The sequence below is a fragment of the Drosophila kikkawai genome, chromosome X (genome assembly GCF_030179895.1).
Source record: "Drosophila kikkawai strain 14028-0561.14 chromosome X, DkikHiC1v2, whole genome shotgun sequence".
In the NCBI taxonomy this organism is placed as follows: domain Eukaryota; kingdom Metazoa; phylum Arthropoda; class Insecta; order Diptera; family Drosophilidae; genus Drosophila; species Drosophila kikkawai.
This window is the reverse complement of record NC_091733.1, coordinates 31,952,168-31,964,524: the sequence shown is the minus strand read 5'-3', so window position 1 is coordinate 31,964,524 and position 12,357 is coordinate 31,952,168. Positions and strand designations below refer to the sequence as shown.

The 12,357-nt window shown below is 42.3% G+C and overlaps 3 protein-coding genes across 4 annotated transcripts; 2 read left to right on the top strand and 1 right to left on the bottom strand.

The window, feature by feature from the left end:
- Positions 1-143: 143 nt before the first annotated feature.
- On the top strand, positions 144-2,623 carry sqh (Myosin regulatory light chain sqh). The gene is made up of 3 exons (XM_017161946.3): positions 144-285; positions 1,186-1,732; positions 2,139-2,623. Exons 2-3 carry the CDS (start codon positions 1,313-1,315, stop codon positions 2,241-2,243), a joined length of 525 nt encoding a protein of 174 aa, XP_017017435.1. The 5' UTR covers positions 144-285; positions 1,186-1,312; the 3' UTR covers positions 2,244-2,623.
- Positions 2,624-3,077: 454 nt separating this feature from the next.
- On the bottom strand, positions 3,078-6,633 carry Efr (ER GDP-fucose transporter). 2 transcript variants are annotated; one of them, XM_017161883.3, is made up of 3 exons: positions 6,337-6,632; positions 6,110-6,259; positions 3,078-4,512 (listed from the first exon to the last, which is right to left on the bottom strand). In XM_017161883.3, exon 3 carries the CDS (start codon positions 4,508-4,510, stop codon positions 3,452-3,454), a length of 1,059 nt encoding a protein of 352 aa, XP_017017372.1. In that variant the 5' UTR covers positions 4,511-4,512; positions 6,110-6,259; positions 6,337-6,632; the 3' UTR covers positions 3,078-3,451. The 2 variants fall into 2 exon arrangements, with proteins under 2 accessions (XP_017017372.1, XP_070144508.1); XM_070288407.1 differs by lacking the exon at positions 6,110-6,259 and having other exon boundaries at positions 6,337-6,633.
- A 694-nt stretch (positions 6,634-7,327) lies between these two features.
- Btnd (Biotinidase) lies at positions 7,328-9,477 on the top strand. Its single transcript, XM_017161403.3, has 2 exons — positions 7,328-7,416; positions 7,486-9,477. Exons 1-2 carry the CDS (start codon positions 7,366-7,368, stop codon positions 9,073-9,075), a joined length of 1,641 nt encoding a protein of 546 aa, XP_017016892.1. The 5' UTR covers positions 7,328-7,365; the 3' UTR covers positions 9,076-9,477.
- Positions 9,478-12,357: the final 2,880 nt, after the last annotated feature.

Sequence of the window (12,357 nt, the reverse complement as noted above, 5' to 3'; positions counted from 1 at the left end):
CCCTACAAATTGAAATACTCCCTAAAAAAGCCACACCTTGTATTCAAACCACATCTGATACTACAACCTCTGTCTGGCAACACTACATGCTTTGAAATTCAATAAAAATATCGCGATTTCGATATTTGGGCAAACAAATTTCTCGATATAATATCGATATACTGTATTTTGATATATATCGACAACCCTGTTCGAACAAAAGTTAGAAAAGACAAAAGTGCAGCCGAGTTTTTAGTAGTTGCCGACGAAACCCTAAAAGTATTAACAATTCCACATTCGCCAGCTGTGAGTATGAGTTAAATTGGGCGCCACGGCCCTCAAAGGGACCAACTCAAGGGGGCGCTGCCCCTGTGGGTGTGCGTGACGTGTGTGAGTGTATGCGTATGAGTCAGCGTCGGCTCAAAAGGAAAACAATTGTTTTCGTGGTAAAGTACGTTTAAAAGAGCATGTGAAAGTGACAGATCGCCTGCCGCGCTATAAGTTTGCCTCACTTGAGCCCCGAGTGGAGTGGCACGGCCTCAAGCCGCCTTTTTCTGCTATTTTCTTGCCTTTTAAGGCGTTTAATTAAAAGCGGCCAGCGTATGTGTGCGTGCCCGTGCATGTGTGTGTGTGAGAATGTTTTCAATGAGCCAAATTCATTGTTGTTCTTGTAAACCGCAGTTCAACAGCATTGATAAACACTCACACAACCCAAACTCCATACGTGTCAGTGCGAGTGACTCAGAAGCTGCCTGAGTGCCTGTATGAGTCTCCGGCAGTGGTGCCAACTCCCGCTTAAAAAAAAGCTAGATTAAATTAAATAAACTAGCTAGATATGTTAAATATAACTGAAAAAAGGCTTAAAAATAAAAAGATCAAATTATATATATTTTTTAATTTAATGAAAACTTTCTCAGAATACATCAGTATTTAGGCCTTGGCATGTAAAGATTTGTGAATATAATTACTTCTAAATATTTATTTATTATTATTTTTTTATATTTATTAAATATTTGGCTATAAAACGGCCAAGCCGCTTGCTCTGGCCATGAGTCTTAATGTTGACACAGTTTGTTGGGAGCACTGAAAATCGGTTTCAGCGGAATTCGCTGCAATATGTCTATATATAGCCATAAATAAATACATATACACACTGAAAAACTGAATGCTAATGCCAGCTGCTTTTTCGCCTTTTTTCGGTTTCAGGTCCACGCCACACACACACATACCACACATCACCCAACTGCACAGGCTCCACACAGCTCATCCAACGGCTCCGCAGTTCCACAGCTCAATAGCTCCTCTCCACTAGCACTCTCCACCAATTGCCACCATGTCATCCCGCAAGACCGCCGGACGCCGTGCCACCACCAAGAAGCGTGCCCAGCGCGCCACCTCCAATGTGTTCGCCATGTTCGACCAGGCGCAGATCGCCGAGTTCAAGGAGGCCTTCAATATGATCGACCAGAACCGAGATGGTTTCGTTGAGAAGGAGGATCTGCACGACATGCTGGCCTCGCTGGGCAAGAACCCCACCGATGACTACCTCGATGGAATGATGAACGAGGCACCGGGCCCCATCAACTTCACCATGTTCCTGACGCTCTTCGGCGAGCGTCTGCAGGGCACCGATCCCGAGGATGTGATCAAGAATGCCTTTGGTTGCTTTGACGAGGAGAACATGGGCGTGCTGCCCGAGGATCGGTTAAGGGAGCTCCTGACCACCATGGGTGATCGATTCACAGACGAGGATGTAAGTTTTCAAATCTATATAAATATACAAATAGTAAGGCTTCCCTTGTTTACTTGAACTTGAGCTAAATGGGTATTGCCACACGTTTTTGTTTATTTTATAAGAGTGTTTAGGTTGACTTGGGATTCACATGTTTATTTACTATGAATCCAAGTTAAGAGCTGAGTCAGTCAGTCATTCAGAAATTTTGTTTAAAAACCTTTATGGTTTATATTTAAAAACAGTGTTTGTCTTAATAATTAGCCTTTGAGGTCTAGACCAGCTTTTAATGAGAACGTTGAACAATCTGTGGCATAAGAATAGAGAATTCGGGTTAACTGCTGTTACAGCAATTAAGAGTTTGCCAAAAAAACCCCCTTTTACTAAACAATAATATATATATTTATATACTAAATCTTTTTTGCAGGTGGACGAGATGTACCGTGAGGCGCCCATCAAGAACGGCCTCTTCGACTATCTAGAGTTCACGCGCATCCTCAAGCACGGCGCCAAGGACAAGGATGAGCAGTAAATTCCACCGTTCATCCAGCCAGCAGCAGCTGTTGCCTTTCAAAACCAGCCGCCGCCGCGCCGCCTGTCTTATCAATCCATCATGAGTTTTTTTGTTTTTGATAATTTAATATGTATTTTTTTTTACTCGGCCACCGTGCGCCTATTCTCTATCCTTTGATTCCTGTACTTACCTGTGCATTTAAATTAAAACAGAATGTAGTGAACACAAGCTAATGTTATGTACGATATTATGTGGTGTGTGTGGAGGAGCGCCGCCTGATAACACGATTTCCCGAACCCCTTTCATAAGTATTAACTCATTGAATATACATATATATATTACCTATATACAAATACATACTTATACAAGAATGTGGCAATAAAAGTTCGTTTTTCTTACACACTTTTGTTGTGCTCTGTAAATACCCAAGTCCTTCAGGCCCATCAGCCCCAGTTGTTCAAACAGACGCAAGTTGGGGGGGCAAACTAGCAGCGTGTTTGGGTTCTGTGATCTTAAAACAAGATCTGCAAGATCTGTGCGTTAATTGTGGGTGGAAGAGAAAGAGAAGAATGGACAACGTTTTGGTTAGGCGGGGGTAAATTTAGTTGCCAACTCATATCTTATCTTGTGGACACGATTCGTCATTGATATTTGAGATATTTGAGTCATGTTTTGAATAAAAGCCTTTGAAAGCCTCCGACAAAGCTAAAACCAAACACCATAAAATACTAAGATGCATAGCGTAGAATCCATGGGATGTCGTTGTATCCATATTAGAGAGAGCCGCCTAGAGGCATTCTTATTACTATTTTGTTTTTGTTTTTGTAAGAATTTTATTTGCAAAAATCTAAAGTAGTTTTATAAATTTCATAAATTTTTATTGATTTATTTTAGCAAAAATCGAAAGTATATAAATTTTATGGCCTAGAAAAAAATGAGTATCCCTTTGGCATACTCTCCCTGTTAAAGCTTTGGACAAACTCTGTACATTACACACTTTAGGACATTTTATAAACAACAAACTCAATAAACAACCATTTGCAAAAGACATTAAATATATAAACTTGAGACGGACAAAGGTAAAACAACATTAAGCCACAGACTTGAGACGGGAGCTTGGCTAAGACTAAGCGTATTCCGAATTAAAACTTATTTTATATACAAACAAGGCTTTACAGACTATAAATTAATGGCTAATGGCCTCAGCAGCAGCTACCGGGAGATGATTACTCCACCTTCTTTGGCGGCGGAGCCGTGTCGAAGCGACCCTTGCCGCCCGAACGCGCCTTGTAGGCATCGCGCACCTGGTTGATCACGTTGGCAAAGAGTATGGTGCCAAAGAAGACCAAAACGGTGCCCAGCCAGTGGTTCAGGGTGAAGGGATTCCGGAAATAGATGATGGAGAACAGCAGGGAGACGAACTTGCGCAGCGTGACCACCAGGGTGACGGTCAGCGAGGCACACTCGGTGGTCAGCACATAAACGGCGCTAATGCACACATACTGGGTGACCACATTGCACAGCAAATAGAACAGCATCAAAGGGAACTTCCACTCTAAGCCGATGGCACCGAGCAGAGGAACAGCCACCGGTTCGGAGGACAAAGCAATGCCAAAGTGCTGGACAATGTTGCTGGCCATCACCAGGAATCCAGGCAGCGGCAGCATGTGCGTGTAGAAGAGCGCCTCGTTTGGATGCTTGCCATAGCGCTTGTATATCACCTCCTGGTAAATCCCCATATAGGCGGTCACCAGCAGGGCAATCGTCAGCAGGCCAATGCCCACGGCCCACCAGAAGAAGTCCGAGTATGCCGTCTCCACCCGCAGCGTATGGTGCGTATTGTCCTTGACATCGCCGCTGGAGACCAGGGTGCACAGAACAATGCCCGCCGTGATCATGGCCACCGAGCTGTACTGCCGCAGGTTGTAGCGCTTCTTTAGCAGGATTATGCCCATGATCATGTTGGCCATCAGCGAACCGCTGCGGAAGATCATGTGCAGCGGCATCGGAATGTTAAAGTTGAAGGCGTAATTATTGCAGACATTTGCACCGAAAAACAAAGCCACCAAAATCACATAGTCCTTCAGGGCGATCTTTGGACGCACTGTAAAGAACTTGGAGGTGAAGACGAGACCCTCCAGGGCAATGAACAGGAATTGGGCGAAGGTGATCAGGTTGCCTGCACCGGGATCGATTTGGATGATTAGTTCGAGGAACACCACGTTACTGCAGCAGCCGATGAACACGAACAGCATGCCCAGCAGGGCCTTTACGTTGATAGCCATGGCTGAAACGGGATCAGAGAGAGAGAGAGAGGGGAGTTAGATGTATATTTTTGGTATATGTGAACTTATTTTGGGTTGAGAAACAACTTGGGGATATTTTGTGTTATTTTTAACTCGACTGCTCGATATTCCTGATATTGATTATACATTTCTTCGAGGCTTTAGTTGATTTTTTGGGCAATAAAAAATTAATAATGTAGTAATACGGATTACTAAATCGGTTTATAACTAGTTTTTATTATTATTTTACTATTTTTATTACAATTCTTCAAGACTGCAGTTAGTTTCTTGTTAATTTCTTAATAATAGAGATTGCTAAATGGATTTATAGCCCCATAGAAACCCAGCAAAATATAGATTTAACTACCCTCATAACTAGTTTTTACTATTTAACCGATCGTGATTACTTTAATTAATTGTTTGCGGTTTAAATTCCACCATTCTCAGTCTTTAAAGGTTCTATTGAAGCTTGACAACAATCTTTATCTGCCTGATAATCGCTAGTAGTGAATTTATAATATTATTCTGGGAGAAATCAAACTTATTTTGTTTCTGGCAAATAATCAGTTCGATTCACAAAACATTGCCTGTCATCATGGCAAACAATTTAGCTTTGTTTTGAACTTGGCACCCGATTATGTAAATCCTATGCGTACGAAATACAACTTTAAATGAAATTCCTAAATAGAAACTATTATTTACCCTGCTTGAAAGATACAAACAATAATTAGTTGGTAATTCCAGCACTTCTTATCGGTTATAAGAATATATGTAACTTTAAAATAGTCTCACTTAATGCCTCCTGGAGTGTGGTGAAATTCAAACTGAAAGAAACTAATTAATTGTGTTTAAGTTGTGTGCTAAGCACAAGCTGATACCAACCAAAGATGAATAAATTAAATAACCAGAAATTGGTCAAGCATAATTCTGTTTTTCTTTGAGAAAAATAGTAAACAAAGGTAACTAAATATAGTTTCAATCCATTTTTCTGTTGTTATTTCTGGTTTCCCTGGACTGATGTTGAATGTGTGCTACTGATTTATAGGTAAATAAGAAATTTAAGACGATTTGGTTGAGTAAATCTTTGATTAAAAAACAACAAGGTGCCTATAGAAATCTTAAAACATTTCGTCTGCTTGAAATCAAAGGTTTTTCTATTGTAAAAAATTAAACAGGAAAATTAAGAGGTAAAGCTGAAGCTTAAAAAATATAGAAATAATGTAAAAATGCAACAAATAAATATCTTTTTAAACGCCGAAGAAGGTCCATTAGTTATTGTTAACCGATTGCTAAATATTGCTAATGTCAGGTCCCATACACATGTGCGGACAAACTTGTGTGCCACCGATATCATCGAGGGAGTCGGAGATAGTAGCTGCTGGAAAGCTTATCTGCCTCAGAGGGACGGGGAGTGACAGAGAGGTGTGCGAGGGAGACTCTGAGAATATTGGTGCTCGCTCAGCGTTAGTCGGCAATTCGGGAACGGGAATGGGGAGGGAAATGGGAACTCTCCGATCGCTGCCCAATGTCACGTTGCGGCGATAAGGGTTACGTTCCGCAAACTATTTGGCGGGCACTCATTCTAATGGTGGCACTTACCTTCGCAATGGATGAAGGTTCCGCGGGAAATGCTAGTTAATCCGGTTCTAAGGCAACGACGACGACGACGACGACGACTCCGATCGCGGATCTAACGTGCACGCTCTTGTGTGTTCTTTTCAAGATCGATTATATCAGTAGTGGCTGCCTCTATGTAAATGCAATTTATATGTATGTTTAATAACACACAAGCACACACACACACTGGCATACACCCGCACACCAACCTGGGAATCAATTAGCTGGCTCTCTCGAAGTTCGCTCTCTCCGCATTCGCCACATTGGGTTGTGGGCGACCTTCTCTTCTCTCTTTCTTCTATTGTTCTTGTTGCCTTGGACCGCCGCTGCTACTGCTGCTGCTGCTGCTGCTTACCGCTCGTTGGGCGCATTGGAACTGCGGGGAGTTTTTGGCGAACGGGCGCCAGGTAGCCCCCTAATAACTGTTAACTTGATTACAATCTTCTTGTTGTTGCTGCTGCGGAGCGGCTTGAGCGTTGTTGTTGTGATGAACAGCTGAAATTAGGCTGGCAGCAGTGTGACCAGCAGTGGCTCACAGGTAAAATCCTCAAAAAGCTCAAATCGATTAACGATAAAAAGCTTTTACCGATTGGCGATCGTTTTTTCTTGATGTTTTTAAAAAAGGCAAATTGTTTAGCTTAGTACTTATTGTTTAATAATGTTTTTCAGAAATCTATAGTTTGGCTTACTGATTTAAATTTTATAAAAGCTAATTTAAAGCTTAGGGCTTTAAACTTCGATTAATGATTACCATTGCTATCGAATTTGAATATTTGAATCCAATTTAAATACTTGGAATTACTTTCTTTTCACCCAAAGTTTACCATCCCAGAGCATATATATTAATGCCGAAAGTCTATTCAAAGAATAGATTAGATAATTGGGTCATTAAGTTATTAAGTTCTTAACACTGCTTTTAAATTTATTTATCGGAGGTTTTCTTTGTTGCTCTAGCGGTATATATCTCAATAAATATACGTATTATTTTTTAAGCAACCATAAAATATGGGCATGTTTATGATGGAGCAAAGATAAGGCGGATAAACAGAGCCCCTAATCTGTCAAAATGCATTATTGTAGCTTCAAGTTTATAGCCACTTCTCGGTGTTTCGTAAACTTATCTGTCTTTATGGATGTATATTACGGGGCACGGTCTTGGCCGTGGACCTGAAGCAGAGTCTTCTTGGTGGGCCAAGATAATCAAGCGTTGGCAGTTCGATTTTTGGCACAGCGCAGCCATGAAGAACATCATTCTACTCCTAATAGCCTTCTTATCCAGCTCTCAGCAGGTGAAGATACTGATCTTAAATTAAAAAGATACAAAAATAACTAAAAAGTTGGGACATTTCATCTCTTAGGTCTCCCTGCCGAGTGATCCCACCTACAAAGCCGGTGTCGTAGAGCATCCCGAGGTGACGGGCGGCGATAATGCTAGGGACAGAACCTCTTTGGCCTGGGCCTCCTATCAGCAGATTCTGCGCGATGTCCAGGACTTGGACATTCTGGTCTTCCCCGAACACATTTTAAACAGCCGCGCCACGGCCACCTTTGTGCCCCACGAGTCGGAGAATGTGACGCCCTGCTTCCAGGCTGACTACGAGATCTTCCTCATTGAGGCCTCCTGCTCGGCTCGTGCCCGCGGCATGTATGTGGTCCTCAATCTGGTGGAGAAGGAGCTCTGCGCAAATGGTGCCGGTTCGGAGACCTATGGCCCTTGTCCCGAGACGGGAGTGCGGAACTTCAACACCAATGTGGTCTTTGATCGAACGGGCAAGGTGGTTTCACGTTACCGAAAGACGCACTTGTGGCGCCAAGAATACTACTCCACGTCTGTACTCCGTACGCCGGACGTGGCCACTTTTACGACAGACTTTGGGGTGACCTTTGGCCACTTTATCTGCTTCGACATGTTGTTCTATGAGCCGGCCATGACCCTCGTCCGAGAACGCGATGTCACGGACATTATTTATCCCACCTACTGGTTTTCGGAGCTGCCCTTCCTGGGAGCCATTCAGCTGCAGGAGGGTTGGGCCTACGCCAATGATATTAATCTCCTGGCAGCGGATGGCAGCAAGCCGTCTGGTCGCACCACAGGGTCGGGTATATATGCCGGCCGGGCGGGACGTCTAACGGCGGAGATTTACCAGGAGCCAACCCTAACGGTGCTAGTGGCCGATGTGCCCAAGAGGAATACCCCGAGGACCATGCCACCAGTTACGCTATTTACGCCGCAGCTGATAACCCCGCGACATACGGGCGTGGCGACCCACAGGGACTACAATGTGGACATCTTCCAGACCGAACTCCTTGCAGCGGATTTCCTTACGGTGGAGAAGGAGTTGTGCCATGGGTCCTTCTGTTGCAGCTTCAGCATTGAAAGGGTGGCGACGCCGCTGGGTACCCATGTGCCCACCGCCACTGATGTCTCCTATCGCTACAGGATTGGTGCCTACCATGGCAACGAGACCACGGTGATCCGAGTGGACCGCACGGAGCAGGCCACCTGTGCTCTGTTTGCCTGCACCGACGATCAGCTCTACAACTGTGGCTACATCTACCCGGAGACGGAGCAGGTGCTTAATGATTACTACTTTTCCAAGCTCAGTATTAGTGGGGCCTTTCCGGCAGCCCCTCGTGGCCGCCGCCTGATCATGCCCAGCTCTCTGACTGGCCAATTCCTGCCCGTCTCCGCCTCGGAGTTTGATTGGACCGAGAGCGTTCTGGCCGCGAACTTCACGGATATGCCTGTGAAGGTGGACATGGAGCTAAAGCAGCCACAGAACGACCTGCTGACCTTTGCCATTTGGGCGAACTACTTCACCGATTTGCCCAGCAGCCACAACTTGGATCACATGCAGCCCCAGCAGCCCTCCACGTCCAATGCAGCGCCCAGGATGGCCGTCAGTCTATTGCTTCTGCTCTTGGGCTGTCTGCTGATGAAGTTGTAGTAAAGCATCCTTTTTTTTTATTTTTTTTTATGTTGAAAGCTTAACCTTTGATTTTTTTAATTGTCTAACTATATAAAGTTGTAAAACAATATAAATTAATTATTTTATCAAAAGCTTCATAGGCTTATCTTTATTTTTATTGAGATTCTTCTAACTTGAAAAGTGGGCCGACAGATTAAACTATAAAGATATAAAGAGGTGTCTATATAAATAGATATTTTAAGAGCTTCGCTTATCTGGATTTGAAGATAAACAGGAAATGTACCTTGTCCGTCTATAAACTGAAAGTTAAGCAGACAAATGTTATATCTTTTTTTGCATCTTTATATTTTTGGAGGTGATCCAAGTTAATTTGTTTCAATAAATAATAATGGGTGAAGTCTCTTTATTTGTTAAATTAGAGAGATATATCTATTTATCGATATTGCCTCGATATTTTATGAGAAATTTAAGTGAGATAAATCGATATTATTATTGATATATCGAAAGAATTGCTGTTTGTAAGAAGATTCTCCAAAATGTTGTTTTTTTTTTTTTTAATGTTTAAAATATTTTAAATGTTTTTTAAATATAATTTTTCGGTTTATTCAGATAAAATGGGTATTTTAATCTTAATTCGAAATATTTTTCGATATAATTTTCAATTCATACGTCGATATATAACTTTATAATCTCAATATGTGCTCATCCCCACTTCTTGTGTTAGTTTTCAGCGAACCCCTTCCAAAAGTCTAAAAAGAAATCCCTGAAACTGATATTTCCGGAAGTGCAAGGCCATAAAGAACCCATGTCATGGTCAGCGGAAAAGTGCATGTAATTGATTCTGTGGAATTTGCTCACTATTTAACACTCTTAGCCATTTCCATGGAATTGAAAGAAGTGAAATAGCCGTTACTTTTGGGATTCAGAAAAAGTCTCCAGGAGGCTTCGTGTTGTCGGCAAGGATTTGAATGAAACGGCGGTTACAAGGTCCTGCCCGCCATGGCCATGCCCATGTCCACCCGCCCGACGACAACGACAACGACGACGACAACGACAACGACGATGACGACGACCTTGTGGAGACTTGCTTCCAGCGCACGCGCTCCTTGCCCCTCCAACTCGAAATCTCTGCCAGCGTTGTTTGCATTTCCAACAGGTAGCGACGCCGGCGTCGCTGTCCATGCAACAGTGGCCGCCGTATCATAATGAGCCAAGGACGTTGATGGGGCCTAGGGGGGGCGGTGGCCATTGGGTGGCAAGTGGGCGGTGACACACACGCATCAATGGCAATGACAGTGTAGCATCTTCAATAGCGGCAACGACGACTCCTCCGCGGGATCCAGCGCTGGACAGGATTCACGCTGTGACTTTCCGTGCGATTTAACATCATTTGCTTGCTGATGCCGCCTCCACCCACCACCCCCTGAAATACCCATCCTTTTTGAGGGGAAAAAAACTATACAAGAACAAGCAAAGAGCAGAAAACTTCGAACCTGAAAAGGTGTCCCATGTTTGTCCATTTACAAAGGGGAAAAGTTTTTCCAGGGAGGAAAACAGGGGGGGGGGGGGAAAGTTGCGAAATACAATTGCCTGGGACAAGTCTAGATAATTGCAAATAGATTGATCAATTAGGCTAGGCTTTAAAGTTTTATTGAGTCGGGAAAACTAAGCATTAGGGCTTTTAGTTATTCAAAGGAAATGTCAAGGGGGCTTGAGCTTGAACTTATTGTATATTATTTAATACTTTTTACAAGTAAAATTTAAATTAAAATTCATTGAAAATAAATATTTTGTATACTAACATTTGTCCAGGTCCCTCCTCTGATTGATTAATCCCTTTGGGAAAATTTTTTTTGTGTTATTTTCATTTTAAAAATTTGAAATTTAATTTATTTTGAATTTTAAATATTTAATTAATAAATATATTATTATTTAAATAAATTATAAAACCCTCTGCAAGTGGATATATATATACAAATATATATATAAAAAAAAAGAAGGTGGAGAAAGATACAAATTCTCGCCTCCTTTTTTTCATTACTCCCCTCTTCACCCTCCCCCAACTTTCGATTCGATTCCCAGGCCTTGGTAAACATTTCGTTTTTTTTTTTTGGTTTTACAAAAATCCAAAACTTTGAGCTCTCTCCATTTTCAGGTGGTGGGTGGGTTGTGGGTGGCGGGGTAGCTTGCTGCTCCCGTGGCACCTGCCACTTGAAAATTCCACACGGCTTCTGTTACATTTTGATTTATTTGCTGAAATTTATTGTTAAAGTGAATGGAGGCGCAAACTTGGCGAGCATCCGAAGGGGTGCTTGGATGCTGCGGCGCCCAGTGGGTGGCTGGGAGGAGTATAACAGGTGGCAAAGTGTAGGTGAAGGCCGCCGTCGCGCCACAGTTGCCCCATAAAATATATCTGCTGGCCCTGGCATTCTTTTTCTTTTTTTCAGCCAGCCACGACTTCCTATATAGTAGCTCCGAACACTGGCTTGTCGCCGCCATCAATCGAGAATCCGAGACCCGGACGGATTCTCAATCAGAATCAGTTCCAGCCACGTACACGGACACGTACGCGTATCCCCATACTTGAGACCATACTCGTACTCCTTCCCCGTATTAGGCACTAACCACATTCGGAACTGGGAGCCCATTGTGTGAGTCCATCCGTTCGTCCGTCCTTCCTGATTCTCAGGCATACACATGGGGAAAAATTGGGACTTTCATACTTCAAGTCGGAAAGTAACCAAAAAAGCTTGCCAATTATCAATTTATTCGATTTTAAATCGATAAAAATCTTAAAGACTTTTAAATAGATTTTTATTTCCTTATTTTAAATCGATATAACTGGGTAAACTTCCAACACAAATTTATTTTCAGACTTCAAGTCACAATCTAATGAAGAAATTTAGGTGTTTACAATTTTAAATCGATTAAAACCCCGATATCTTTTGAAGGCAATGATAAATATCGATTTAAAATCAATAGAACTAGAAATAATTTAATCTATAATCTGAATTCATATTAAACTAATATAAATTTATATATATTTATCTTGATTTTGTATATATAAACTATATATTATAAAATTTTAAATATATACATAATAATACTTTAAAAAAATATAAATAAATATTTAACAATATTTTGTGACTGTGCATTGTTCCCCTTGGCCTCATCTTCTTCCCCTTTTGTTGCAGTCACTTCCCCGGGGTCTGAGGCAGAACTGATTGAATTGAATATCAGTTTTCAGCTCTCTGCACCACGCCCCTTTTGCCATCCTACTTACGCCCAACAAGAACAAAA

What these genes read in the sequence shown, in the direction of transcription:
- Efr (XM_070288407.1), bottom strand. Translation starts at nt 4,510, where the DNA reads ATGGCTATCAACGTAAAGGCCCTGCTGGGCATGCTGTTCGTGTTCATC.
- Btnd (XM_017161403.3), top strand. Translation starts at nt 7,366, where the DNA reads ATGAAGAACATCATTCTACTCCTAATAGCCTTCTTATCCAGCTCTCAG. An exon ending in TCTTATCCAGCTCTCAGCAG is followed by an intron (nt 7,417 to 7,485) that starts GTGAAGATACTG and finishes TTCATCTCTTAG; the next exon opens with GTCTCCCTGCCGAGTGATCC.
- sqh (XM_017161946.3), top strand. Translation starts at nt 1,313, where the DNA reads ATGTCATCCCGCAAGACCGCCGGACGCCGTGCCACCACCAAGAAGCGT. An exon ending in ATCGATTCACAGACGAGGAT is followed by an intron (nt 1,733 to 2,138) that starts GTAAGTTTTCAA and finishes TCTTTTTTGCAG; the next exon opens with GTGGACGAGATGTACCGTGA.